Source organism: Leuciscus leuciscus (genome assembly GCF_965113295.1).
Source record: "Leuciscus leuciscus genome assembly, chromosome: 7".
Classification (NCBI taxonomy): Eukaryota; Metazoa; Chordata; class Actinopteri; order Cypriniformes; family Leuciscidae; genus Leuciscus; species Leuciscus leuciscus.
Genome location: NC_138731.1, coordinates 27,355,226 through 27,379,822, shown reverse-complemented (window position 1 = coordinate 27,379,822; position 24,597 = coordinate 27,355,226). Strand labels below are relative to the sequence as shown.

Here is a 24,597-nt window from a genome sequence, read left to right as displayed (position 1 = left end):
AGGTAAGATTGTGTTTTATATCTTTGTCTGAATGTTTTCCTAGTCTTGCCTGCTATTTCCATCAATCACATTTTCTTTGGGCCTCAAGAAAGTGGAGTGTGTATATTTGTGTCGCCTGTCACATTACATAAGCTCCCTAATTCATCTTGGTAGTTGCAGATGCAGGTGGAGAAGAAAGATGGAACACCTGAGGAACTTTCACTAAACCTCTGACTCACACTTCTGTCTCTCTCGCTCTCTCGCTCACTCTCTCAGCACAGCTGGATTGAACAGAATGATCACTGACTTGAGGAGGACCAGACTCTGCTAGCTCACACAGCCAGAGAGAGCAGAGAGAGGGAGCGAGAGAGAGAGAGAGAGAGAGAGAGAGAGCGTGCTCAACTAGCAGGTCATCCAGCTCATAAAATCTGACAACGGGAACAGAGGGGAACAAGAAGACTTCATTTAACAGGCACAACACACTGCGCGTTCTGAAATGCACGGATTATGGAAATCACGTTTTATCTATATACCTCACATTTCCAGTTTTCAGGCTTTTTGGTGACAGGAGAAGAGTAGCAGGAAGACTTCAGGAGTGTTTTCAAACTGGACAGAATGAAGCAAACCTCTGGACTCATGGCTGTATGAAAGATGCTATGAAGAAAAGAAGGATACATCACCTCTAACTGAACTTGTTTTTGACAGTCTATCAGTGTTAATAAGGGACATTATGAACTTGCATGCCAACATTTCAAAACCTGTGTCCAAAAGCATCTTCACCTCTTCGAACCTGATGCCCTTTGACCCAGACACCTGGACACCGAGCACGGACATCATGCTGGGTAATGTGGTCCGTAACAGTACGTTTGGCTGTAACAGAAGTTGGGCTGATACAGAAGAATCTCTCCTGCCCAATCTATCCATCAGCGGCACTTCCAGTGAAAGGAAAGAACCACTGTCATGGCTAAGGTGCAACAGCGAGACGGGTAAAGAGGAGTTTGTTCGGAAAAACTGGGTTGCGCTGCTGATTTTGATTGTGGTCATTGTTACGGTTTCTGGAAACATTCTAGTAATCATGGCTGTCAATCTGGAACGAAAACTGCAAAATGCCACCAATTACTTTCTAATGTCACTGGCTGTAGCAGATATGCTTCTGGGACTTCTGGTCATGCCTGTCGCTATGGTGACCATTGTGTATGGTGAGTCTGCTTTGATTTTGACAGCTGCAATAGGTGTGTACTGTTGTGATTGATTATGTAGGCAGTGATGTTTGGATGCAAGCTTTCACTTACACAGTGTTGAATGTTCTTGCGCAATTATGAATAACAGTAATGTGTGGTGATCTAGTATTGTCAATGTCAAAATCCATGGTTTGTATCAATCAGGTTTCAGTAGTTTACTACTAGTGATTTGAAACCATATGAAGAGTTATTGCCATATGAGTTTCCACTGGAAAAGTTGGAAGTGAACTTATGGCTAATTTTAATAGGGGACAGAAGAAATTTTCCCACCTCCTACTTGAAAATAATGACTGGAACAGTGCTCGGAAGTCGGACATGGATTAGATTAGATTGATCAATCCTGACCTCAGGGAGAAGCGTCATTTGATATGTCAAAGATGGCGGGCGACTGTCGAGCATAGCGCGGCGTTGTTTGTAATGTTGTATTTAAAGTTTTTTTTTCCGTTTTTTTCTTCTGTTTTTTGTAGTGACCGCAAACATTTCATGTTCATGACTTTTGTTTTTGCCATAATTGGCCTAATTGACATGAGTTGTGGCACGGTCTTGTGGTGTATTTGGATATTCCCCTTCCAACTTCCAACAAAAACATGATTGGAGCAGTGAAAGTGTGATTTCTAGGGGTGTGCAAGACTAGTACATCTGCTGCTTGTCAACATTGGAAATACCAGTCTATTACATCTAAAACATTATATTTTTACAAAGGCTATGTTCAAATATTGTTAATGACATGTAAATGTTACGTTTTAACAATAATACATTATTTGAAAATTAGCACCATTCAGAGTAGGATTTGACTGTTTGATTCATATTAAGATTGCATACAATGTTTTTTGGTTGTCTTCCGGGGGTTTGTTTACTTTATTGTTTACATAATTTATGTTTGATAAAAACACATTAGTAGTTAGCACATCCCTATAGTGATGGCACAGCCTTGAGACAGACGTAATTGGACTAGACAATTTTTGTACCCCAGTAACCCTTTGAATTATAATTTACTGTATAAAATCGTTAAAAAAAAACTTCAGAGAAAACTCGTTATGCACATTAACTATTTCTTTATTTCTTCAATGTAACAAATCTAAATCAATCAAATCCCCATTTTATACTTGAAAAACTGTGAGTAAAGTAAGGTACATGGTGTAATAGCACAGAATTTGAAATGACTTTGAACATGACTGCAACATACAGTATTTGTGGCATTTAATGGTAATTTTCTAACCTAGTACTACTATTCTGAACCACAGTTCAGAATAGTCTGAACCATTGTATTTTAAATGACAGCAAGGTTTTGATTCACTGGTTTTTCACTGTACTGATATTTCTTTTTTATATATATAGGGTCATGTTTATTTAACATTTCCACATTGTGTTGTTAATTTTGATTCATTATCTATCGTGTTTCATTAGAGAAATGCTAATTTCTGTGTAATTTGTTATTTGTCTACTTAAAGTGGATGTGTTAATTGATCATTAGTGGCCTTGTATACACTGATGAGTGTATTTTCATGCAAAGGGCTTGCTGGATGACATTGTAGATTATTTTAATTGCTCCTCTATTTTATAATGAGTCCAAACACATAAAAAATGCATGGTTTAGCACACAAGCTTTTATATTATGATGGAGTTTGAAGGTGTGTTTACTATTCGAGTGTGTTTTTCTGATGGAGCTTGACAGTGAAATGTCATTGTCACGCTGTATTTCAGGCTGTTATCAGTGTGCTGAGGCAGCCGTTTTGAAGAACTCAAAGAGACAGAGAGGTTAAAACTGCACAAGAGTGTGCATAAGAGAAACATGCCACCCTCTTCACCGTTTCCATCCCGCTCTGTCTCTCTTCTGCTCATCTGTCCCCTCTAGATACTGAATGCTGTGGGAAGTATTAGTACTATTGGTCAGACTGTGGATGTGAATGAATGGCATCATGTCACGGTTTTAGGACAGAGTCACATGTTACAGCTAAAACCTTGTTAACATTTCAAGGTATGTGTGAGTAAAATTACCTCTGTTGCTTAGTAAATGCATCTATTAAACGGTCAAACAAAAGAACCCATTAAAGGTGATGATGTGGAGGGAGAATTTTGAGAGAAAGTCTAACTATTTTCTTCTGCGTAAATGCTGGACTGATGCTATTCAAATCCACTGGATGCTGGGGAGACTCAGCACTTCACCTGTACTCTTAAAGTCCCCCTGTAGTCAATCATTTTATCCCTTAAAATGCATCTTTGATCACCAAAATTACATATTTAAATGTTTTTTCCTTGAATTTTGTTTCTTCATGCCTTAAAATCGCTTGAATGTAACTCTACATCTTTATCTCATTAAGAATACATGGTTCTATGAATATGCAAATTCGCCCCACCACCATTCACTCACACCAGCTCAGAGATCCACTCGTTGATGATCACACGATGATGTGATTGGTTACAAGGTAGTTTGTGACCTCAGAAACACCAGCGATTTCAAACCGCGTGTTTGAGACTGTCTTTGGTTCACTGCATTTTTAAGGAGAAAATACTCAGCAACGATGTTGATTTATGAATTTGCACATGGTTTGTTTCAAAGCATATTAAAAACACCACATAGACATATAAACAACATTAAAAGCTTGATTTTCACCACAGGGGGACTTTGAGCATTTTTTCTTTGTCTCCTGGCTGGCTGTACATTTTTGGTTTTATTGTTCAGGAAAAATGACACTATTGTTATTTTGCCTGTTAATTGGCTTGATTAAACTCTTTGTCCTTGTGTTTGAGTCACAATGTCTGTTCCATTCTCCTTTTCTTTTTGTCTCACATGAATGCATGTGCATACACAAACACATATTTTCCGGAGAATGTTGCAATGAATTATAGTTTGTCATTTTTTTCCCCAAAGCTGAACAATTGGTCTGTGAGTCTGTAGGATTACTTTTAAGAATATATGCAAAATATTGTGAATTAATACTAGAAATAATTTTTGTTTAGTTAAGCTTTGGCACATAACTCACCGCGGTAGGGATGCACCGATATTACAATTTTACCAATAATCAATAATTATTTTCATATCAATGTTATATTAAAACATTTTCATGCAAATTGTATTAACATTTTTCAATTGTAATATTTTCATATAAAAATTATTTATGGTTTTGTCAAAAAAAAAAAAAAAATCCTATAAGTGAATTTAGACATCACAACTTCATAATGTACAATATGAAAAATAAATGTTCATTTTGTGATTTGCTAAAGATTACATTGTTATTAAACTAGATGTACCGCATGGCGGTACAAAATATGACCGCCGCTCAGGCCTGCACTGGCTTTCCACAAAAATAAATGACGTGGAGCAATTTGGCTGTATTGCGTGTTTATGTATATACCTAAAAAAAGTAGTAGTATGTGCATGTCTGTCTGTGTGTGTGTGTATGTGTGTGTGTTTGTGTATGTGTGTGTCTGTGTGTGTGTGTGTCTGTGCGTGTATGTATGCGTGCGTACATGTGTGTGCGCGTGTGTGTTTGTGTGTTGTCTGTGCATGTGGATTTGTATGTGTGTGTATGGGTGTGTGTCTGTGCGTGTGGATGTCAGTGTGTGTGCATGCTTGCGTTTGTTTGTATTCCTGCATGTGTGTGTGTGACAATATCATCCTAAACCAGCAACCCTTCGCTCAACACCACCATCTACAGGCCGATGAGTGTACAGTCACTAAATGTGCACATAAATGAATTTATTTTATACCCTCCCATGGATGAAATTCTACGAAACTTAGCAGAGGATACCCCCAGAGGATGTCAAGTTAATCATACACATGAAATATGGTGCAGTTCTGAACATCTCAACTGAAGATAGGGGCGATTAAAGTAGAATAATATTGCATTTTCATTTTTTATGGGAGGGGCGCAAATCACAAATGAGTGATTATGGGCTATAATTATGGGATGTGGGCCCTTAAGACCAACATACCATAAAAATGTCTTCATCCTCGGTGCCACGGTTCAGGTAGTTATTTAGGAAAAACTGCATTTTTTGGGTTTGGGGGGGCCCAGCGCGGGGGGGGGGGAGTGGCCCCCGGGGACCAAACGAAATTTTTCCGTAAAAGTCTAGTGGGGCTACATGCCCACCAAATTTCATGTTCCCCTGTGTTTCGGTGTCCCTGGTATCGTTGACGAAAAATTCAGTAGATGACAAAAAAAAAAAAAAAAAACTTTGACAATTGCTATATGACCGCTTTCGCTAGCGTAGCTAGCGGCGGTCATAATTATTTGTGTTTAAATTTGATTTACTTTAAGTGTGCGTTAGATCACAGCAAGTTAATCTACATGTAAAAGTAGGGAAAATGAGCTGCACAACTAAATATCCAATATTGATTGATACAATAAATTCAGAAATCGAATAGAAGTGTGTGTAACCGATGGTGTGTAACCGATGATATTGTGCATCCCTAACGGTGTTATTGTAGTACTATTTATATACTATTATAATATTATTAATATGTTGAATTAGCTTTTTTTATTTTCACTTTTAATTTTACTTAAATTTTTTGTCATTTTGTTCTATTAATCTTTGTTATACTGAATCATGTGGCTTGTTAAGGTGTGCAATCTTTTTGACTGGCATATAAAACATATTGTACTACATATGTAATTTTAGAAGCAATCACCCAGCAACCACTCAAAACACTCTAGCAATTGCATAGCAGAATGCTAACAGCCACTCAGAACACCCTAACAACCGCATTACAATGCCCTGACAACCAAACACAACTCCTTGGCAAAGAAGTAACAAGTTTTGCACAGGAAAGTGTCAATTACATTTTCTTAAAAAAAAAAAAAAAAAAATTGTCTTGTTCAGAATAAGCTGTTTGATCAGATAATAATTAGTGTGTTTTTGAATTGATAATGGGTGGATTCAATAGACAGTGTATTTTAACTCAGATTTTCTGATAAAGAACATTGCAGGTACACAAACATTTAAGAGACATACACACACATTGAGAGAGACTCTAATAAGGGTATTTCCTGATGGACAAATGTATTTTATTGGAGACTTGGCCTGGGGGATAGTGCTCATGCTTCGGCACGGTTGGGGGCAATGAGTTTCAATCTAGCTTGTGTCATTTTATATCTTTTATCTATCCACTCCATTCAGCTTCCTGGCAATAATTTTTTTTTACTATACAATAAAAAGCAAAAAAGTGTATTTTTTCCTTAAAAATAGTTTAAAAAAGGGTTATAACAGGAAGGGGGAAACAAATTGTGCCTGCTGATTGTGCCATTTATTTAAATGGATAGTTCACCCAAAAATGAAAATTATACCATGATTTACTCACCATCAAGCCATCCAAGGTGTATATGACTATATTCTTTCAGACGAACACAATCAGAGATATATTTTAAAATATCCTGGCTCTTCCAAGCTTTATAATGGGAGTAAATGGGGGGTGAGATTTTGAAGCCCAAAAGAATGCATCCATCCATCATAAAAAAGAATCCATACGGCTCCAGGGGTTAACAAAGGCCTTCTGAAGTGAGGAGAAGTTTTGTAAGAAAAATATCCATATTTAAAACTTGATTAGCAATAATAACTAGCTTCCGGCAGACGGACATACGCATCAATTTATGGTGGAAGAGTAACCCTTGACCTGACGCATGACGCAATGAAGAATGCGGAAGTGCAGAGGATAGAGCGAAACAAAACACTGGTTACGAATTAAAAGTCTAAAACAAGAAATTTTAAAGAGAAATGTCAAAGGATTTCAATATAAGAGAAGAGGAGCTTGAGTTTGCTACCCAGCCATATTTGTTTAAGCAGCGAAAGGTATCTAAGCTTACGATACTCCTACTTCCTACCTCATACATCGCGTCAGGGGTTACTCTTGTGGCGCAAGTCGACATGTGCAGTATCCGTACGGTCATCTGCCGGAAGCTAGTTATTATAGCTAATAAAGTTGTAAATATGGATTTTTTTCTTACACAAAAAAGCTTAGCTTCAGACGCCCTTTATTAACCCCCTGGAGCCTTATGGATTACTTTCATGATGGATGGGTTGGATGGATGGATACATTTTTTTTTGGATGGATGCATTCACTCCCATTATAAAGCTTGGAAGAGCCAGGATATTTTTTAATATATCTCCGATTGTGTTTGTCTAAAAGAAGATAGTTATATACACCTTGTATGGCTTGATATGGCTGGATGGCTGTTTGTAATTTGCTGATTGTAATTTCACATAATTTACATAAGCCATAGTGTTCTCCACCTTCACATTATCATTTGAGGGAATGTCTTTGTAGAGACATTTCATGAGAACTAGTGTCATTTCACATAATTTACATAAACCATAGTGTTCTCCACCTTCACATTATCATTTGAGGGATTAGTGAAACACTACTGAAATCTCCACCGAATTACTTGTAAACACAGACTGATTCCACTGGTTTTAGAGAAGAGCAGAGAGGCTGAAGTGCTTTCAGAAGAGAGGAGATGACAGAGCAAGCGAGAAACTGACACATGGGACAGAGATCTTTTAGTCCATGAGAAGGGGATCACAGCTGAAGCAGCAGGGGTGATAAAATCAGAGAGGAACTCCTATTGAGTCTCAGCGATGCACTGACGTACTAGAGTTGTGACGAAGCACGCTCTGAGTAATCCAATGGTAATCAGAGCTGTTTTATAAATAGCAGTGCGTGTTTCTAACCCATTATCCGAACAGGTAAGAATAGCTACGTGTGTGTGAATCAGGGCCATTATCTCTAGGAAGCAAAGGAGCCAATGTCTCCTCAAAAAAAGATTCCTTCCTTTTTTTTTTTTTTTTTGTTAAATGCATAAACTTGATGTGACTTGGTTCTAATGAATGTGAATTATGCGAATGAAGCAATAAGCCATTAGAGGCCATGTGTTATAGTGAGTATACTATGGGTAATGAGAATTAATATGATAAAGACCAGTGTCTTCGCTGTTCCTCTTTCTTTTTATTTTTCCATAGAGTGACAGTTAGGGAAGCTAAAATAAATGGGATCAGAAAACACACAGACACTAATTTCCCCCTGATTCTCTAAACCTCTCAATCTCCCAAACGGCTCCACAGCAGAACTCTGGCATAATACACCGCCATGTCATGTCACCATGACGATGGATTATTCCAGAACAACACACAAAGCTCAATAGCTGCCGTTGATGCAGCATTGATGGTTCTCTGGCACAGGTGGTCTCTAGGTTGCCACGGCGCTCACCGACTAAAAAGAGAGGAGTGACTTAATGAGCAGCATGAAGGGCTAATGACGAGCATCTGTGTAGACACTGAAACATATCTTTCATTTCATTCTCATTAGGGTCGTGGCCATTTCAAGCACATGAAACCTGTGCCACATCAGTAATGGCTGCTTAACTATTTTCTCTTAATCATACATCATACAGCATGGTACATCTGGGGTGGGTTATAATATCTTTTTGGATGGTTATGGATAGCCATCATCACTTTGGGGCAGTTGTGGCCTAATGGTTAGAGATTTGGACTTGTAACCCGAAGGTTGCGGGTTTGATTCTCAATACCGGCAAGAAACAACTGAGGTGCCCTTGAGCAAGGCACATAACCCCCAATCACTCCCTGGGTGCCCACTGCTCCGGGTGTGTGTTCACTACTCACTGCTCTTTATATGTGTGCACTTACTTGGATGGGTTAAATGCAGAGGACAAATTCCAGGTATTGGTTGTCATGCTTGGCCTTCACGTCACTTCACTTTCTTAAATGTTGCGTCCACTATTTCAACTCAAAAGCCTGTGTTTTATTCACTAACCACCCAGAGTTCAGTTTAATCAGGTGCTGACTGTGCTGGAATAACACTGCAATATGCGGATTCAAATGAGATCATTGTCATTCTTTTCAGCACATTCCTTTCTATGTAAATTAGGATTATAAATTGTGCTTCATTAAAAAGAACTATGTAACTGTTATGCTATTTAAAAATAACTGCGCTTTTTGCTTGCCACAATCAGCTTTGCAAAAGGAAAAGCGATTTCATTTTCTATTGATCAGGAGAGCAGTTATTCATCAGATGATGGAGAAGAGCGTTATAAGGTGTACAGTATATCCAGATGTGTGGTGTCGAGCACATTTTCACATTTTAAAGGAAAGTGAATAATAGTGGCACTAAACCAATGCAAACAGCATGTGCAAATCATTCTTAATGCATTTACCCCTAAATGATTATAGGGTTTAAAATCAATAAAGATATTTGGTTTCCTAGTCTAACCCTCTCTTTCATTACAAAAAGGGCCCTTTGTGATTCCTAAAGGCACAGAGGTGTTAATAATGATCAAGATCTAAAGGCCAAGATGAGTATACATAGCCAGCAGCTATCCCCCTGTCGCCCAACACTGTTTGTCCATTAAAGCTAAGCAGGGTTGAGCCTGGTCAGTACTTGGATTTTAAAACTAGGAAAACCAGGTTGCTGCTGGAAGAGGTTTTAGTGAGGCCAGCAGAGGGTGCTCAGCCTGTGGTCTGGGTCATAACACCCCAGTATAGTGATGAGGACAGTACTGTCAGAAAGCACAGTCCTTCGGATGAGGCGTTAAACCGAGGTCCTGACTCTCTGTGGTCATTAAAAATCCCAGGATGTCCTTTGAAAAAGAGTAGGGGTATAACCCCAGCATCCAATTTGCCCACTGGCCTCTGTCCATCATCATTGCTTCCTAATCATCCCCTTCATCACTCCACCTCCTCTCCACCAATAAACTGGCGTGTGGCATTTGAGCGCAATATGGCTGCCGTCGCAACATCCAGGTGGATGCTGCACATTGGTGGTGGTTGGGGAGATTTCCCCCTTCCATTATGTAAATAATTGTAACAAATTATTATTACATTGGGGGGTCTGCTATTTGTCATAACTTTTGTGCTGTCTACTGTAATCTTAAAATGTAATCTGCTGATTTTCTTCAGCTCACGTTTACTTTTTTAACACTATCATAGGTTTTAGTTTTGGTGTAGGGTATAGGTGGGATGTTTTTCAAATGCGATAGAGCATTATTAGCACCACTCTGGATATTTCATTTCCAAACTGCATACCGTAATACGTTGCCATATTCACGTTCATCTCTTTCGGTTAAAACTTAACACATATTTAGTGGCACTTACTGGACATTTCACTTTGAAAGTGTCATGAAACCTGACACTTTGTCAGAAGAAACCACGTCATCTTTTAGAAATATCGCCACAGGCTTGTTTTTCCAAAGAGACTGGATTTTATAATAAATAGTAAAAAATATATATATAAAAAAAATACAGTCATCATGTATTGTGTTCTTGTATCACATTACGACACAGCAAGTTTGAATATGTGCAAGTACAAACTTTGGAGTTTTGGGAGTTTAATAGCTCCTGGTCACTGCATGATTTTTGGAAAAAAAGGCATGACATTCTTCAAAACATGCATCTAGTCATACAGGTTTAGAATGATGATGATTGATTATGGAAGAATACAAATTTTTCTGTTTCATGACAAACAAGAGGTAAGAGGCAGTGAGGGAGGTGTGTGTGGGTAAGGAGGGAGAGATTAATTAGTCTGATAGATTCAGGGCTGTTTAACGAGGCAGAGGATGAGTTCAGGAAGGGTCAGGGGAAACGAGGTGAGCCAGCGGTATTGTAATTATCCATCTACCGACACCAACGCACACGCAGAACCTCTCCTCGTGACATTACAGCGAGTTTCCTTCTTGCTTCAGGCAAATGTCATAGACTTTTTTTGGGGGGGGGGGGGGGGGGGGGTTTCAACATGGTGACACAGTGATGCATATAATCATGCCCTCAGTGGTCATTTCCCAGGCATCCGGCTCAAATCAGTGCTTACAAGAAATGCATTTCAAAATCTGCTGGCACATAGAGTCAAGTTTTTGCGCAGACTTGTCATTCAGCTTGCTGAAATCTTGGGCTTGTGGTCAAAAGGGAAAGCTTTTAAGGCAGTAGTGCTGTTTGTCTGTGTGTGTATTCATAGTTGACGTTGTCAGAGAGGCTGTATGGTTAAATTCAGTGTGCTATTTGTATATAATTTGTTATAAATATAACCTAAACCTAAACCTAACCCTAACAGAAAACGTCCTGCTATTTACAATTAAAAACAATATTTACTTAATACTTACCTATATGCATTTCTTTCTTCTGCTGAAAAGAAGATATTTTGAAGAATGTTGATAACCAAATAGTTTCAGTTCCTAGTGATTTCCATTGTATTTTTTGTTCATACAATAAGAACCAAAACAGTTTAGTTACCAACATTCTTCAAAATATCTTATTTTGTGTTTCAGAGAAGAAAGTCATGCAGGTTTGGAACAACATGAGGGTGAGTAAATGATGACATAATTCTCATTTGTGGGTGAACTATTTCTTCAATATACTGTATTTTATAACGTTTTTACAAATGACAACATCCCAGAAAGGAGGTTTTGTCAGATTTAGCTCATTTCTGGGTACAAATTTGGTTAAGTAGGTACACTCATACACACTCACTGCTTTCCTTCAGCCAAATCAGGCTATTATCCTGCATGGCTAGATAACGTTTGGCTTTCATCTAAAGCAGAGGCACAAACACTCTAAGGATTTGAGGGAATTTGTCAGGTTTTTGTTGGGTCTCTCTGTATTAAACGCTGAGTATTACCCTTCAGCAAATAGGGCGTCCCCTGAGCCTGTGCCGATGAGCAACTCCAATTAGACAAACTGTCTGAAGGGTTTTAAATCGAGTATTTGCCCTTCATTGTTTCTGTTTCCCTTTCAGTCACAAGCACAAACACCAATGCATGCATCTCATAGACAGCACACACACATCCACAGCCATTTTGTATTAATGGATTATTAATTAGTCTCTGGTTTTGATGCGGCATCTCTTGTTTTTGAGCTTTATTGAATAAAGCCACAGCTGGCAGAAGCCTCTCGGAGAAAGGGATGACGTTCTTCATCTCTATTCATAAGCACCTCTTATGCCTAGCAGTGATTGAACTTTTATTCGTTTAGTTCTTTATTTTCCTTTTTGTGCTACTTTGATTTTTATTTATGCCATGATGCATACCACTACATCAAACAGTGCCCCCCATCTTAATATTTTCTAAAAAGACCTTCATCTCTTCATATCATAAGCCCTGATCCTCTCTCTCTTTCAGCCCATGCTCTAATCACTTTCCATGGAATGGGGAATAAAATAAGGCCTGAAACTCTTTTTTTCTTTTCAATAAATAGTCATTGAAATGAAGGGCTTAACCTTCTAAAAATGTTGATCAGCAAGCTCAGAAAACTTTATTTTGTGTGTGGTTTGATGTAATAATTACCGGAATTTCTTACTGCAATTTGGGACATCAGTTCAATTTAATATTGTCTAAATACACTTTTAAAAGTCTTATTTGTGTGGTTTTAAAATTAATTATTAAAATAATTAAAGTATTAAATAAATAATAAAATAATCATAATTGCATATATTTTTACTACAATGAGTTTCATAGCAGAAATGATGATAAAAAATATGTATCATATTCAAAGAGAATGGCAGTAGTTTCAGTCTGTGTACAGTCACATGGGTAATACTGCCTAAGTTTATGTTTGAGTCATGATGGCAGTCTGCATCTCATGTTCATAGTAAAAGGCATCTATCTTTAGCTGTCACCCATGCAGACTTCTTTTTGTATCTCTATAGATAGTGAAGGCAGGAGAGCGTGGGAGCTTTACAAAACTAAAATAATGTTATTTACTCACAATTTATCTCCCATGCTGCTGCATATGTCTATCCCACTGCAGTCTGAATTTTAGCAGATTTTTCTTCTGCAGAGAAAATCTGTTTTGAGCGGTCTTGAACTGTATAGAAACCACAGGTTTTCAATCACTTTGAAAGAACACAGCAAACACAACACACACAGGGAAACGAATATAATACTGTGGCTCTGCTGAGGTAACAATCCAATAACAAACCTGAGTAAGTTCTGATGAAGAGTGCTGTTTCTGAAACTCAAGTGTGTGTGATTGTGTGCTCTTTGTTTTGGTGATTGATGGTCTTTATCTATTTCTGCACACAAGCTCTGTATATTCATTCACCTACATAATCATTCTTCCCTTCATTTCCGGCAGCTCCTCTTCCTGTTATCCTTTCACCCGTTTCTTTCTATATATTTTTCTACCTCATTTCCTCTTTCCTCAAAAGTCTATTATCTTTGTGGCACTTCATTTGTGTTGGCTCTTTTGGCTTTGCCGTCGTGCTTCATTTCAAACTTTTGTCACTGACAAAAAACAAACAAACAAAAAAACTACTAGTGAAAGCACTAAAAATAAGAAAGTACTTGACAATAACTGCAAATTCAATGTATTATTAATTCAACTTTTCTCCCCTCCATGGTTTGTGTCTGTGTGTGTCCTGTACAAAGTGCCAGGAGTGTTAACAATTAACTTTACAGTTTCAGTCTGGTGAATGGTGGATGGTCATTTTCTGCCTGACTGCCCACAGCGGAGTGAGTTAACTCTATTGCACTTACAAAACTGAAATTACTCTTCAGGATGGATGGCAGACAAACAAGCTGATAGACAGACAGACAGACTACAATATTGTAGAAATTAGACTGTTTTTCATCATCGTGTCAACAGAAAAGTCTCATCATCAGTCATCACACTCATGCTTTCCAATGAAATCACTCACTTGAGCTTAGTGGACGAAGCCCATTAAATGAACTCACAGGACTCATTAGTATGCAACAGAGGAAAGCCAAATGTTTCTAAGCCTTTTGTTGTCAGTATTATTCCTTCGGTTTGATTTTCTGAATGTGTTTCTCCTCTCCAGGTTACTCCTGGCCCCTCCCTGCATCACTCTGTCCCGTGTGGATCTACTTGGATGTTCTTTTTTCCACCGCCTCCATCATGCACCTGTGCGCTATCTCCCTGGACCGTTATGTAGCCATCCGGAACCCCATCCGACACAATCGATCAAACTCACGCTCCCGGGCCCGGGCCAAAATCACGGCGGTCTGGACCATCTCTGCAGGTACAACATGTGGGCATGACACTGTGCTGTAGTGTGATGTGAAGCCTGAAGACTCTGATCTAATGTATATTCATGATAACATAGTATTAACCTCTGACTCTGCTTTCAGAATTTCCTTATTAGAAAAAGAAAAATGTCTTTATTGGTTTGAGATGACCGGCTGTTTAGAGACTCTACTAAAAAGAAGAGTGGTCCAAAGAGGGTTTAAATGTTTATGTGTACTAGGGCTGTCACAATATCAGAATTTTCACACCACGATTATCTTGGTCCTTACAAGTCCTGCAGACTAGGGGTGTCTAACGACTCATTTTCTCTAAATCCAAAAAACTCCCATACTGGTGAGCTTACTTTTTTGAAGTGTGGGTAGAGACTCTCCTCTGTCTTATCGGATGACATGATTTTGTCTTCCACTTTATGACAGATACATGGCAGCGTTAAAGTTTGACGTCAGAACTGCTGGTTCCTTTGAGATATTCCTATGGGGTTTTATTGTCACGTTTTGGGTTTGTTCATGTCTTGTTCCCATGTCTGTCATGTGATTCCCTGTTAGTCATGTGATCCTGTCATGTGTTCCCTTGTCTTGTTGTCATTGGTTCATTGTTTCATTGTTCACAGGTGTCCCTTGTCTTGTCATTAGTTTTGAGTGTATTTTAGCCCTCATGTTTGCCATGTGTCTGTCAAGTATTGTTTCCTGTAGTCTACTGTTGTGTAAGTTCATGTCTTTATCATGCCATGCTCTACTACTTGCCTCCAGTGGATACCCTTTACATTTATAATGGGATTTTTCAATTCATGTGTAAAATAAAGTCTGTGGTAAACATAACTTGACTGTACTTGTTTTGTTCACAACGTAAATTACACACATCCATAGCGAAAATGCGCATTTTGAAGCAGTTCATTTTTGAAATTGTCAGTTTTTATTAAATAACTAGATAAGACTTGGGGTGTGCAGTGTGCGTTGTAGGACAAAACGTCAATGTATCAAGTTATGTTTACCATGATATTTAATACATGAGTGGGAGAGAGAGCTTTTTGAGCACAAGTTGGATATCTGTTAATCAGAAGTAAAATTGCAGCAATAATCAGCTATAATATAGATTGGAACTGAGAGGCAACAATGAGACCTGCAGTGACTGCACCTTCATTAGTATCCTGCTGAGTATCCCAATGGAGAAAAAGAATTGAGAAGAGGAAAAAATAGCATAATAGAAAGATAAAAATGAATGAATTGTACAGGTCTGGGTTATTGAATGCTGAAGACATGAATAATTCCACCATGCACAGTGTCATTTCCATCTCAAATCAATCTCTGGTGGAAATGAGAGTTTAAACATTTGCAGAAGAAAATAGCTATGGTATTAGCCTTAGCAAGATGGAGCCATCACTTTACAGATCGTAAAGACACACAAATACATTTTCACGTACTTTTCAAGCTTTCTTGGAAATTATTCTCAATAAAAATATTGTTCACGAGTGACATTTACCTTAATGTTTCTTTGATTTCCCTTTGAATTTTTATTCCATTTATTCCACGTATTTAATCTCACGTACTCTTCACTAAAAGTGTTGTTGCCTTGGTAAATAAGTACACTAACCTTTGATAAAACAATATTATTAAATCATTGATAAGTGATACAGAAATTTGTTTAAAAATTATGATATTTATTCATTTATTTATTTATTTATTTAGAGACTGTCATGTCCCTGTCTGAGACAAAAAATTTACCAAAAGATAAGGAAGGCATGGAAAGAGTTTTAGTATGACCTTCATATAACAAAAGAAAAATAAATCTATTAGTTTTAATAAAAATCACCCTCTGCAGTGCCCGAAATTGAAGAAATGCCCAAGCTCTGATCTTTTTCAAAATTACCTCAAACCAGTCCTTTTTTTTCGATCTGCATGCAGCGCAGACAGAAATGAATTATTATGTAATAAAGTGCATCCCACAATGACATTTGCACCACAGTAATGCAAAAAGAAAAACAAAACAGTGTAATGAATCACATTTATAATGCAAAGCAATATAACTACAGTCCATAGAACTATTTAAAAAAATATCTACACTAATAAAGCAGTTAAACTGTGCCGGTACACTTTTGGATAGAGCTTCAGTTCCCCGAACTCCAGTCCCAAGCCTCTGCCAGATTCAGACTGGTCATAGAGCTGAGAGCTAGTGTTGCTTTAAAGTGATTAGTTAATTATGTATCGTTTGGGGATCAAAGAAGACCTACTAACATTTCAGAGATTAGGGCTCTTTGAGCATGAGTCAGATGCTTTTCAAAGAACAGCATGTCTGGTTGGTAAGACAAAAAAGTGCTTTTGTAATTATCACTGGAAGAGGCGCATGCCACTGAGATGCGTAATTATCTGTCTTCTGTACTGGAACATTTTATGGATGTAATTTTTCTTGCATAAAAGCATCCATCCATCCATCCATCCGCAAACATAACAGATGAACTATCCCCCTTCCTCTCCATGTTAAATAGCTCTTAATCTGCTTTAAGGCAAGACATTACAAACAAAACCATTGTTTTATCGAGCACTGGTCAATTTTTTTACTTTAAGCTATTTTGCTTCCATAGCATGTTTTTTTTTGTTGTTGTTTTTTGTGGCTGTTGTCAGTGCTTTCTGATTTATAGAGTGATAAAAAGAGACATCCAAAATAAAATAAAACATTTGACTTTTAATATATCAAAAAAAAATGAAACAATTCAATTCAATGTTCAGCTCATCTGCGTCTTTAAACATAATATTTGACTTGCAATTCAAAACAATTGTCTTAAAGGGATAGTTCACTTTGAAATAAAATTTTGGTATGTTTTAGCTTACCTCAAGGGCATCCAAGATGTAGGTGTCTTTTTTTCCGCAGTAGTTTCAATTTTGATATTTTTAGGTCAAACCGTTCTTGTCTGTCAGTCATATAATGCAGGTCGATGGTCACTGTCTCAAAGAGCATGCACAGAGTCCAAATTCCCCATCGTAAGTACACATTGATGGCCCAAGACACGAAACGAGCGGTTTGTGTGAGAAAACGAACAGTATTTATATCGTTTTTACCTCTTGAACACAGCTGCGTCCAAATGATCTGAGAGCGCGGGCGGGTATAGATATATACACTAGATGTCGCATTGGCTACGGTTTGGGGAATTGTTTAATTTGGACGATGGGGAATTGTCTTAATTTGGACTCTGTGCATGCTCTTTGAGACAGTGACCATCGACCTGCATTATATGACTGACAGACAAGAACGGTTTGACCTAAAAATATCAAAATTGAAACTACTGCGGAAAAAAAGACAGCTTCTTGGATGCCCTTGAGGTAAGCTAAAACATACCAAAATTTAATTTCAAAGTGAACTCCCTTTAATGTACTGTGATTTATCAACTGGGGCAATATGGTGATTATTTAACTAGTTAAAATTCACATGTAGTGTCTTGCCTTCAAATGTCATCACATAACATCTATAACTGAGATGAGGATGAGTGCTGTCTCCATTTACATTATAATGCTGCTTTTCTAACTTTTCCAACTCTGTGTACTCTCATCTCCAGGAAAGGATGAGAAATGGGATGTCAGAGGAGGTAGTGTGTAAGATAAAGTAACCCCACTCACTTTTAAAGGATAAACCTTACCGATGTACATTTTTTATCTCCTCATATTCCTCTCAGATTTTGACACTCTTATCATAGTCATCCAAGGCTCGCGGTTATCCATAGATTCACAACCAATTCCAGATCCATCATCCAGTGGCATGGGATCCATCATGGCACCCCCCGCCCTCCTTACCAGCTCTGTTTCCCCCAACAAACCCCAGAGATCAGACACGATTTGCAGAGATTTACTGTTGCCATGGAGATGGTTTGTCACCATGGCAGTTTCACTGAAAGTTTGTCCTTGAGCGATACAAGCTTTCCATTTGCAAGATGCTAGCGGAAATGAGAAGTATATCATATACAGCGTTATACAGAACTGAACACTAATGGTCATAAATAGTTGTGTTGTTGAGTTTACGGTTCTAAACTGTTATAGGCAATGAGAGAAAAAAGTCCCATCAATTATTGTGAAGTAACCTGAAGGCATGTGACAAAGATGGACATTTTCGCTGCCTAAGCATTAGCAATATATCTAAGTAAGTAGAATAATATGAGCATGTCCTTCAACAAGAGATCCATCAATCTCAGGGTTCACATTGAGCTGCACAGCATGTTTTTAATAAATATACGCAACCTGCGCTCTCAGTTTAATGATTTGTAATTAAATTATGTATTAGTGCTTGAAACAATTAATATAAAATATTTACACTTTATTATGAGCCAAGAGCTATTTAAAGATTATCATCTCTTTTGAAACAAGATGTGATAATAGGGGATCAGACAGAATCTCTGCTGTGTATGAGAGTCTGTTTTTCCTTTGAGATAAGAGATGGTTCATGGACTAAAACATGTCTTGGATGTATATGTGTTAGTCAGGTGTTTAAGTGATATTCCTTTACATTAACTCTTTCCAGTCCAAATGAACAGCACATTGTGTGTCATCTTTACATTTACATTTATTAGCATATGTAAAAAGAAATAATAATAATAAAAAAATAAAATAAAAATAAAAAAATATATATATATATAATTATTTGTATTATATATGTATTATATTTTATTCATATCTAATAAATTTTTAGTATTTTTAAGGGCTGTTAATAAATAATAATATTTATTATTATTATTTTTATTGTTGTTATTATTATTAAAGGGTATAAAACGGGTATTATGCCAAATTGGCAAAATGCATTACGCCATTTTCATTGAAAATGAAAACAAATTAACCGCATGTTAACGTGCTTTTATGAAAATGCTAGGCTATTATTTATAGCAAAATTATATTTAACACATAACACAATTACCATATGTTGTGAAAACTCTTTTTTTTATTTATTGTTTATTAAATTGTAATATTGATTTATTTTTATTAATCACAATGAACCCCATTTTGATTGTAAATTTTACATAAATTATTTTACCATGATTTACTGATAAAAAATAATAATCACAGAACAGTTATAACGTCAGAATTGCTAATTGCATTAATGCCATTAAAGAGAATAATTAACTGCATGTTAATTTGTTATCTATGAAAGTGCTATTTTTTATAGCACTACTGTATATGAACTATTATTTATTTATGCCTGCTTGGACAAATGGACCTGTGAAAGGGACATAAATAGCTGATATGCCATAGACAACGGCAGGTCACACAACTTTACTGCTTTTGTGTTTTGTGTGAAATGAGCAACTGTCATCATTTCTTCTCTTTTGTTTAGTTTTTTGCCACCTTGTTTTTTTTTGGTCTGTCACAATTTCTGCAGACTAAACTAAACTACAAATCCCTCTTTCTTCCCTCTGTCTTTCTGCAGGCATCTCCATGCCGATCCCAGTGCTGGGTCTGCGCGATCACACCAAAGTTTTCAAGGATGGAAGCTGCCTATTGACTGACAATTCGTTTGTGTTAATTGGGTCCTTTGTGGCCTTCTTCGTACCATTGACCATTATGGTGGTGACCTACTTCCTGACTATCAGCGCTCTGCAGAGTGAGGCTACACTCTGCCTTGACCAACTGGTGCCCAGGCCCAGATGGAGCGCAGGATTCACTCTGAACTTCCTCCCTAGCCCATCGTTCTCGCCCTCAGAGAAGAAACTGTTCTTGCGGCGCTCGTTGAGTCGCGAGGCGGGGACAGAGTCAGGGGTTGTGATGCCACCTTTCGGACGGCACAGTGTACAGTCCATCAGCAACGAGCAGAAAGCCTCCAAAGTTCTGGGCGTGGTCTTCTTCCTGTTCGTGGTCATGTGGTGTCCCTTTTTCATCACCAACGTTTTGGCGGTGGTTTGCGAGCCAGTGGCGTGTGACGCCGATATAATAAATGGACTGTTGAATGTGTTTGTGTGGGTCGGTTACCTTTCCTCCGCCGTTAACCCGCTGGTTTACACGCTCTTCAACAAGACTTACCGCTCGGCCTTTGCTAGATACATCCGATGCCAGTTTCACGAAGAGAAGAAACCACTACAGCAAATTCTGGTCAACACCATTCCACCGCTGGCCTATCAGTCCACACACATGCCGCTTACTGGATCAATAGGCAATGGGAATTTCTCTCTGCACCTTCCCAATAAAAACCACCATCTGTCCAAAAGCCGCAAAAATGAGAGTGTCAGCTGCTTGTGAATTCACTCAATGAACTCACAAATGCCAACCGTAACCATGGATTGTCTTCTGGGTTCGTGTTTGGCATTCTATCCTTCTTACCTCAATCAGCTCAGATTGGTCTAAAGTATTAGTATTCAAAGCCCAAATGCATCTATGAACAAACAGCATCACAGTCCATGACTTGATCACAGGGCAGTGATACTGATACATCAAAAGACCTTCGTCTGACTGGGATCGGTCCTTATACCATCAGTGTCAGTTGAATCAATGGGATAAATAAAAATTGTATATAAGTGTTAAGTCAGAGTTACAGTTTGATGTCAAGACTTTTCATTTTTATGTAGCACTTTATATTCCAGAAGGCAAAGTCTAAATTCATGGGAGATCCGCTGTGTTTTGTTTACAATGTCTGGTTTTTGAAAACAATTGTGGATGAAATTTGTGATGTGACTAAAGTTTTGTACTGCGTCAAACGATTGAGATGCTGTCGCCTCATTCATATAAGCTGACGTGTGTGCCGCTGGTTTATCATTACATTTGCATTCAATGTCATGGAAAAGAACTAAAAGAATCCTATAGAAGCCTGTTTCCACTTCAGAGTAAAAAAAAATCACTATGTTTAAAATAAGAAATAAAGTCAAACTATGAAATGTAAACGTGAGATACACTACTTTTCAAAAGTATGGGGTTGGTAAGATTTTTAAATATTTTTTGAAAGAAGTCTCTTATGGTCACAAAGGCTGCATTTATTTGAACAAAAATACAGGAAAACAGCAATATTGTAAAATATTACAGTTCAAAATAACTTCTATTTTCTATTTTAAATAATATATTTTAATATGTATTTTATTCCTTTGATGGCAATGCTGAATTTCCCAACACTTACCATTGTCAGATTTGAAGTTCATTGAAAACATGCTTTTAAGATCACCTTGAAAGCATGAATTAAAAATTTGCATTCAGGGTTACATGGCAACACAGAGAGCAATCTCGGGACCATTTGTGCATCTCCTGAGGTTCAGATCTCAGCACCTTTCTGATTCTATTTCCAGTGTCTGAATTGACAGAGGTGTTGTTGTTGTTATGGTGACGGTCATAAACTTGTTTGCAGATATTGAATGAGTCATCTCTGTTTCATGTTTCTGAGTGGATAATTATGTCAGGTATATATGTTTGTTTATCTGCCCTCATTCCAATATATCATAGATATTTTGAATCAGCTTGAGCACTAGAGCTGTAGATGTTCTGAAGAACACTGAGCTACAAATGTTTTTCTACCAGCCTCTGCATTTATCAAGTCCACCGCTTGACCAGAATGGTCATAATTTGGCTCTGTAACAGACAGGTGGCCATGACAGTTAGCACATGAAGTTACATTAATCCACACTGCACATGTACTATGTACTATGTAAAACACAAGGTGACTCAGTAGTGTGCAGAATGTGGTAAAATGATATCAGAGGACTACAGAGCTGTAAAATACAGAAATTAGCATTTTCATAAAACCATGGTAGATAAACATGACTTAAAAAAATATATGTTATTCTACAAGCCCATAGAAAACTCTTGAGGGAACAAATTCGCTGCTTCCTAAATCGAATACTTTAGTATGCCAAAAACAGTACACCAACAGAGTAGTATGTCCGAATACACAGTGTTCAAAAAACAGTAGGTGAAAAGTAGCCGAATGACCTACTACTTTCGCAGAGATTTTGAAGTGCCCATCTGAGGCATTTTATCCCATGAGGCCACAGGAGAGGATTTGTGAATGGCGAAGCGACGCAATTGACGCGGTAGGTCACATGACAATGACAACATGGCTAATGTAGTATGTCCAAATTTAATTCATGCAACATACATTCATACTATATAGAGCATACTTAAACCACCTATCATACAGGGGCGTTTCCTGCGAGGCAGTGTCTCAAAAAAACTGCATGTCACCGCTTTATGTCATGTCAAAATCAAACTTGAAGTGGCCGAAAAACCTGATGACTGTGGGGGCAATCAGCTTAGTGGAAATTAAAGACAAATGTGTCTGTGACCACCCTGGTGAAAAGAAAAAAAAATGCTACTTGCAGCCAGACTAATTAACAGTATAGGCCAACCTCAAGTGTGTTAATGATTAGTTAACTTGAAGTGTGCTATTTTGAAAACTAATTTTGTACAAAGTATTTTTTTTTTGTAATTAAATTGTAGTAAAGCATAACTTTAAGTGTATTTAGTGTACTTTTGTGTACTAAATTGGACCAACTTCAAGTATACTTAGTATACTTTAAGTATATGCCTATGTAGGGACATGCTTGATTACTGATTTTAAAGTGTACTTTATTTGTGTAACAAGTACATTACAAATTCATTACGAGTGTTTTCGAAACATATAAGCAATATACCATAAGTGTATTTATATATTTATTTATTTTTATTTGTAAAAAAAATATTTTGGGCGTCTTCGCCTTTTATTAGGATATGACAGTAGCTAGACAGGAAGTGAGGTGGGAGAGAGAGCGAGAGAGAGGAGGACGGGATCAGGAAAGTATAGGCTCATTAATACATTTGGCTTATTCCAAATACTACAAATTGCATACTTTGTCTTAAATAACAAATGCACATTATTAGACAAATAAACCGTAGCTAGACTTTATACAAAATACTATAGTATAATGTATTTTGAAAGTATACTGTCAATGCATTGTTACAATGATCATTTCCAGCACAGTTAAAATATACCTAAAATCTATTTTTAATGAAGTGCAAATAAATACACTTTAAAAAAATAAACTGAATTTTAACTTCAAGTATATTTTTTGAAAATATTTTTTTCAGAAAATATACTAAAGTACAATTATTTTAAAGTGTGTTAAAAGTTGTATTGTGAAAATAGGTAAAAGCATGATGATAATATACTTTTAATATATTTAAATATATAGTGATTTTAGAACTTGATTTATACATGGTTTCAATAAATAGAACATTACATAGTGTAAAAATACAAAATAGAATTGTATTTGGGCTCTCTTTTGTAATGTTTATTTAACCAGGACAATTAAGTGTAACAGGGATTTCAATTTACATTTGATACTGTATATATAAAAAAAGTGAGGACTCATTTTGAAACACCACACCACTGCTGCTATACAGTATGCAGTTTCAGACGCAGTGGTCATGAATTATCTCTCCGGTAAGCCTAGATAGAGTAGAGCAGCTTGTACTGCCTTTTCAACTGCACAACCATCTGACAGCTAAAATAAAAGAGTAAGAGCTGAATAAGTGCCAGCGTTTCCATTAAACGTCAAAAGAGCATCAAAGTGAAGAGCGCAGACACTATCATCGATTCATCACTATTGTACACAGCAGTTTTTGGACATTCTGTTGAGAAGTGGACACGGAAAGTATTTCCATTATGCTAGGTCTTCCCTCCCTGGCTTACTCGACAAAATCATGAATATGAATGAACGTTTTTGTACACTGTAAAACAATCGGTTTGAAAATGTCCTGTTCCATCAGCGCCGGGGTAATTTGCCAATCACCCGCAGGCTCAGACCAGCTGCCTGAATCATCACTATATGTTTGTTCATGGGAAAACAAATACAGGAAAAATTGTGTTCTGATCTGGAAAACCGATTGTTGTTTTCAATAGTAAAAGGAAGGTTACTGCAATATAAAAATAATGAAATAATGCTTGAGTACAATTCAATATACAATATATAAGATTTTATACATTTATATCATTCTATACTATATACAGTGGGTACGGAAAGTATTCAGACCCCCTTACATTTTTCACTCTTTGTTATATTGCAGCCATTTGCTAAAATCATTTAAGTTCTTTTTTTCCCCCTCATTATTGTACACACAGCACCCCATATTGACAGAAAAACACAGAATTGTTGACATTTTTGAGCCTCTCTTTCTCTGGAGAGACCTGAAAATGGCTGTCCACCAACGTTTACCATCCAACCTGACAGAACTGGAGAGGATCTGCAAGGAGGAATGGCAGAGGATACCCAAATCCAGGTGTGAAAAACTTATTGCTACTTTCCCAAAAAGACTCATGGCTGTATTAGATCAAAAGGGTGCTTCTACTAAATACTGAGCAAAGGGTCTGAATACTTAGGACCATGTGATATTTCAGTTTTTCTTTTTTAATAAATGTGCAAAAATGTCAACAATTCTGTGTTTTTCTGTCAATATGGGGTGCT

The 24,597-nt window shown here is 37.3% G+C and overlaps 1 protein-coding gene across 1 annotated transcript; it reads left to right on the top strand.

Moving 5' to 3' along the window:
* The first annotated feature begins 361 nt into the window (after positions 1–361).
* htr2aa (5-hydroxytryptamine (serotonin) receptor 2A-a) lies at positions 362–21,498 on the top strand. The gene is made up of 3 exons (XM_082176394.1): positions 362–1,178; positions 13,999–14,199; positions 19,608–21,498. Exons 1-3 carry the CDS (start codon positions 710–712, stop codon positions 20,411–20,413), a joined length of 1,476 nt encoding a protein of 491 aa, XP_082032520.1. The 5' UTR covers positions 362–709; the 3' UTR covers positions 20,414–21,498.
* Positions 21,499–24,597: the final 3,099 nt, after the last annotated feature.

Coding starts and splice junctions, on each gene's coding strand:
- htr2aa (XM_082176394.1), top strand. CDS start 710: ATGAACTTGCATGCCAACATTTCAAAACCTGTGTCCAAAAGCATCTTC. Junction 1,179..13,998: donor TATGGTGACCATTGTGTATG/GTGAGTCTGCTT, acceptor TCTCCTCTCCAG/GTTACTCCTGGCCCCTCCCT. Junction 14,200..19,607: donor GGTCTGGACCATCTCTGCAG/GTACAACATGTG, acceptor GTCTTTCTGCAG/GCATCTCCATGCCGATCCCA.